Source organism: Nicotiana attenuata, unplaced genomic scaffold, assembly GCF_001879085.1.
Source record: "Nicotiana attenuata strain UT unplaced genomic scaffold, NIATTr2, whole genome shotgun sequence".
In the NCBI taxonomy this organism is placed as follows: domain Eukaryota; kingdom Viridiplantae; phylum Streptophyta; class Magnoliopsida; order Solanales; family Solanaceae; genus Nicotiana; species Nicotiana attenuata.
This window is the reverse complement of record NW_017671643.1, coordinates 26,937-33,010: the sequence shown is the minus strand read 5'-3', so window position 1 is coordinate 33,010 and position 6,074 is coordinate 26,937. Positions and strand designations below refer to the sequence as shown.

Here is a 6,074-nt window from a genome sequence, read left to right as displayed (position 1 = left end):
TATGTAACTTAAACTGGTCAAAAAAACCCATGCATTGCGTATAAATCGTTTTCCTATGTTAGCCTTTTTCTAGAAAACACTGAAATAAGTATAATTCATCTAAACAAAAGATTCCCTTTGTGGGGTTAAGGATTTGGATGGATAAAGTAAAAATGGGATTCTTCTCAATCCGATTATTCCACTACAAACTCCCTTTTTCTCTCTTTGGTTCATAGTAGTTACAAGTATAAAGAAAATTCGAAGAACTCAAATGTTCGCAACACATGTCAATTTTCTATTGGTATGATAGTTAGGCTAGGATATATATTTCTCTTTGTCCAATCATCTTCTTTCTTTTGATTGTCTGTAAATTTCTTTGAACGACGTATTAACACTTCCAATTATCTTCTTTCTTTTGATTCTAAATATCGCTTACGTAGTTGAGAATTTTTCGCTTATGTGTCTTACTTATACTATGATCTATATAATAAGAATAGTATATTATATTCGCTGATTCCTACGGTAACCTCAAGTTAGTTTACTAATATTTAAAGATTTCTTAATATATATACAACGTTACTGGACATGATACACCACTGCCTACAATCTTCTCGCACAATTCAGACTCCATCAGAATGGCCCTATCTAGGAACAGTTTAAGTTACCTGCATTAAAAATAAAAATTCATGATTAGTACAATTAAATTGGTTATATCGATCTATTTTTCATGTTATTATATTAGACTTGGTATGGAAAACAACATATTATTTTTTTGGTAATTAATTAACTTTATTAGCAATTGAAACATATGTACAATACACAAAATTACTATGTTATTGTAGCTCATTAACTTCACACCACGGATATTATTTACACTGTCAGTACATTTAACATAAACTCATATTCTTGTCAGTACATATAACATAAACTCATATTCTAGTACTTACCCCTCCATCACCCTCCACAAACCACGCATACCACTCTCAAAAAGATTTTAAATAATATAATAAGTAGCAAAAAATCCTCTATATAAGCCCCTCACACCCTCTTACTTCAAGCCATCTCACAAGCTAGAGATTTAGAAATATATATTCTCATCAATTCTCCTTTCCTCCCCAAACAAACATTTAATAATATGTCTGGAGTTTGGGTATTCAAGAATGGAGTAGTCCGACTTGAAGATTGTCAAGGCTCAAGTGGTCGTCGAAAAGTGCTAGTTCATGTTCCAAGTAATGAAGTCATCACATCCTATGCACTACTTGAAAGGAAACTTTATTCTCTTGGTTGGGAAAGGTATTATGATGATCTTGACCTTCTTCAGTACCACAAAAGATGTACTGTTCATCTCATTTCTCTTCCAAAAGATTTCAACAAGTTTAAGTCCATGCACATGTACGATATTGTCGTCAAGAATCGCAATGAGTTTGAAGTTAGAGACATGTGATAATAAGAATGAAAGAAGAGGAGTTCATTAATTTGAAGTCATTATATTCTTCAAGCTGTGTGCTGCTTTGTTTTTTTTTTTCTTTCTAATTTGGGGTGATTCTCTAGTGTTGTAATAATTAGGTTTGATACTTTGTGGTTTGTTTCATAATGCTGCAAATGTTGGAATGTTGTAAGGAAGGTTTATTGGGATGTTAATGTTGTATATTTAAAGGTTGTTTGGAGTTTTTTCTTTTATCGAGTTTACAAATGCAATCATGTTTTTGTTTGGATACTTTATTTTCATTATTCTTCCTCTCCATTTCCTCAGCTACATATTTAAATCCAAGTTTGATTTTTAACGGTCTAGATTATATTACATTGACAAGTTTCTTAACCATAGTGTAAATAAGCTTTGGAGTAGTACACTCTCCAACTTTGGTAAGAAAAAAAGTATATATGACCCCCCCCCCCCTCCCCCCCTACCCCCCTCCCCCCCACAATTTTCTATTTTTTGGAAAATTTCAAGTAAACCCCGCAATCGCTATCCTTTGGGTGCGCATTGGGTAACGTGTTTACTGTGCAATAGTTTGTAAACCACACAAAAGATGTAAACTGTATAAGGCAAGCTCGGTGCGACGAGCTCTGACTGAAAAGACTGCTGGTAAGAGGAATTGATTTCAAGTCTCTTACGTGGGAAACCGCTCACCAACCAACTCAGTCATCCCTTTGCAGGTTCCCACAAATTTTGCTACCCATTTAATATCATTACTTTCATCTTATATTTTTGGATTCAAATATTAAAATTGTAGAACATAAACCTAAGATGTTTTGGTTTATCTTTTTTCGAAAAATATTCTCTTGACCTTAAAATATTAAATGGGACATATGTCACTCATTTGCAGTTGAGGAAATATACGAAAATTATTAATGGAAAGGAGCCGCATCCGTATTTCATAATGACAATAAAAAATTTCTTTTTAACTTCCCAATTCATCTAAGAAGAAGTAAAAAAGGAAGTATATCCTCGTTCTTCATCTATTTCCTCGTTCTTCATCTTCACCTTTAATGCCTTCGAAAGATCACGTGTAGAGTGCACCCATCCCAAGACGTGCTCATCTGCTTCTTCTGTTCTTTGTCTTTCTATTGTAGTATATATCCTATTACTTCAGCTTACGTATAATTACGGAATAAATAAGGATTATAAATAGAGTGGTAAGTACTAGTTTTTCATCTTTAATAAGAGATTTTATGTTCAAGTATTGGTTATAAAGTCGCTTTTATTAAGGGGTGCTTTACTTTTCAATGTGATATTTTCTGTCACAAATTTAGATTTAATTGGACCCCAATACGAATATCAGATACCGAAAAAGGGTAGCTTGGTGCATAAAACATCCCGCATTTACATAGGTCCGGGAAAATGCACCCCGAAAAATATAATGTAGACAGTCTAACATAATATAAGTATTGGTAGCTGCTTTCAATGATGCAACTCTCAGAAGGGAACTATGTCAGGCAATCAAAGAAATTCATGGGCAGGTTAAAGGCCCCTGGGCGATAATGGGGGACTTTAACTGTGTATTAAATAAGGAGGAAAGAATATGCAGCCCAGTCACAATGGCAGAGATTAGAGAGTTCAAAAAATATGTTGAGGAATGCTCATTGTTGGACCTTAAATCCACAGGAGCATTTTTCACATGGACAAATAAACAAAGTGGAGGGGATAGGATACTCAGCCGAATTGATAGAGTAATGGTGAATGATGAGTGGAACCGTAAATTACCTGCATCAGTGGTACATTACAGGAATGAGGGCTTGTTTGATCAATGCCCAGCTATTATAAGCTGGGACAAGGTAATCAAGTGAAGAACAAAATATTCAGATACTATAACATGTGGAGTCTAGCATCATACTTCAAGGAAAAACTTAAAGCTGGTTGGAGGACTGAAAGGAAGGGCACTAAAATGTTTGAATTAGTGGGAAAGCGACACAACATCAAACATACTTTGCAAGAGCTGAACAAAGATAGATTTAGTGAAGTAGAGAGGAAGGAAGATGAGGCAATGCAGAAGCTCCAAAAATGCCAGGAAAAAATACAAAAGAACCCATGTAACATTGAGTTGATAGAAGAAGAAGAGAAACTATCCCAGGAATGTAGATCATGGAATTAGGCTAGAGAACAGTTCTTGAGGCAAAAATGCAAAATTCAGTGGCTAACTCAAGGTGACATGAGTAAAAAGTTCTTCCACAGTAGAAGGCAAGAAGGAACTCCAATAGAATTTTCTCTATTGACACTGCAGATGGCCAACATACAAATGAGTTAGAGGAGATAGCTAAGGCATTCATAACCTTCTATGAAGGCCTGCTGGGAACAAAACAAAGATATAGAGATCATGTATGAAGTAACTTGGTGAGACAGGGGCCTACAGTTTCTACTATGCATAGAACAAAATTAATAGAGGACTTTACTGAGAAGGAAGTGAAGGAGGCATTATGGGCTATTGCTGGGGTCAAGGCACCAGGACCAGATGGGTTTGGTAGCCAATTTTTTAAAGATGGTTGGGAGGTTGTAGGGAAGGATGTGGTAGAAGCTGTGCTGGAATACTTCAAAAATGGCAAAATACTCAAAGTATGGAATAACACAGTTATTACCCTCATACCAAAAAGTGCACATGCCTAAAGTGTAGGAGATTACAGGCCAATAGCATGGTGTAATACAATATACAAAATCATCTCCAAGATGCTGTGTAATAGATCAGAATAGTCCTCCCTGAGCTAATATCTGAAAATCAAAGTGCATTTATAGCTGGTAGAGGCATTGTGTAAAACATTCTCATCTGTCAAGATCTAGTAAGATTATACAATAGGAAAGCCACAACCAAAAGCTGTTTGATCAAAATCGACCTCATGAAAGCATATGATACAGTAGAATGGGAGTTTGTAGAGAAAATGTTATATGCTATGAACTTTCCTGGAAGGTTTATTAAATGGGTGATGAACTGTATAACTACAACTCAATACAATATTGCTTTGAATGGGGGATTGTATGAAAATATCCAGGGCAAGAGGGGATTGAGGCAGGGGGATCCTATTTCACCACTCCTATTTGTCATATGCATGGAGTACATCTCCAGAATAATGAGGAGGGTAGCAAATATGCCAGGATTTGAATATCACGCCAAATGCAAATGATTAAAGCTGAATCATTTGTGTTTTGCTGATGATGTTCTACTGTTTTGTAAGGGAACATATCAGTCAGTACTGCTGATGCTTAGAGGACTCCAAATATTTTTAAGGGCTTCAAGACTATGCATAAATGCAAGTAAATCCAATATTTCAGTGCGAATATGGAACAACTAAGTATGCTGGATCTATGTGAGTTAACAGGCTACGAGAAAGGAACATTACCATTTAAATATTTGGGGGTTCCAATTTCAACTAAAAAGCTGAATAGTATTGACTCTGAAATGCTAGTAGATAGGATGGCATCAAGAATTAAAACGTGGGGGTCAAAAATCCTATCATATGCCGGGAGAGTTCAGCTCATCAATTCAGTACTAATGCATGTTCACACGTATTGGGCATCCGTATTCCTACTACCAAAGACACTGATGAAGCAGATTACAACAGTGTGCAAAAATTTTCTATGGGATGGGAAGGAAGTGGGCAACAAAGCACCTTTGATAGCATGAGACCTAGTATGTAAACTAAAGGAAGTTGGAGGATTGGGAATCACAAATGGGGTATTATGAAATGGGGCTGCAATCGGCAAATATGTATGAAACATTGCTAGGAAAGCAGATGACTTATGGGTGAAATGGATAGATCATATATACTTAAAGGGTAGCTCTTGGTGGCAATGTTGCTGGTACTGGACGAAAATATGCTCGATAAGAGACAGATTTGCACTGGGGTATGTAGAACAGGGATGGTTAACAAGAAATGGCAAATACAACATAAAAAGTGGCTAATTGTGGAGACTAGGATATGGAAAATTGGCCTTGGAATAGGTGGGTATGGAACAAGGGAAATGTCCCCAAGCACAACTTCATATGTTGGCTGGCTAAACATGGGAGATTATTAACAAGAGTGAGATTGCAAAAAATTGAGGTTACACAAGATACAATGTGTGCAATATGTGACAGTGCACCTGAGACAATAGAACATCTGTATTTTGAATGCCAATTCTCAAGAGCCTGCTTGCAGGCAATGACAAAATGGTTGAACATTGGGGTGCAAAATATCACATTACAAGGTATATGGAGAAGGCTAACAAGAGGGGTCAAAGGTGAAAGCTGCAGAACACTGGTAAAAGCAGTACTAGCAGCACTAGTCTATGATATACGGAAGGCACATAATGAAGCACTATGGCACCAAAGAGTCCCTAACCCTGGGACAATCTGTACTCAGATTCAATAGGATTGCAAAGCAAGGTATGATAGAATAGGAAGTAAGAAAGGAAGTAGAAGAGATAGGAAGTAAATAGATGATATGTATAGGAAAAAGATATAGCTCAACAGAAACATAGACAGTTTTGCGACTATGGAAAATTTATAGGTAGAAATACTTACCTTCCATAGTTTGTACAATTTCAAAATGTATACTTCACAGTTCTTGTTGGGATGATTACTAATATTTTTTCTTCACCGGAACCCATGACCTATATATATATA

General features: G+C 36.1%; 1 protein-coding gene across 1 annotated transcript; it reads left to right on the top strand.

Annotated features, from left to right (window-relative positions):
* The first annotated feature begins 1,034 nt into the window (after positions 1 to 1,034).
* On the top strand, positions 1,035 to 1,659 carry LOC109209454 (flowering-promoting factor 1-like protein 3). Its single transcript, XM_019372723.1, has one exon. It carries the CDS (start codon positions 1,115 to 1,117, stop codon positions 1,421 to 1,423), a length of 309 nt encoding a protein of 102 aa, XP_019228268.1. The 5' UTR covers positions 1,035 to 1,114; the 3' UTR covers positions 1,424 to 1,659.
* The last annotated feature ends 4,415 nt before the right edge of the window (positions 1,660 to 6,074 follow it).

Bases quoted from the DNA above. Each gene is read 5' to 3' on its own strand.
- LOC109209454 (XM_019372723.1), top strand. From the start codon at position 1,115: ATGTCTGGAGTTTGGGTATTCAAGAATGGAGTAGTCCGACTTGAAGAT.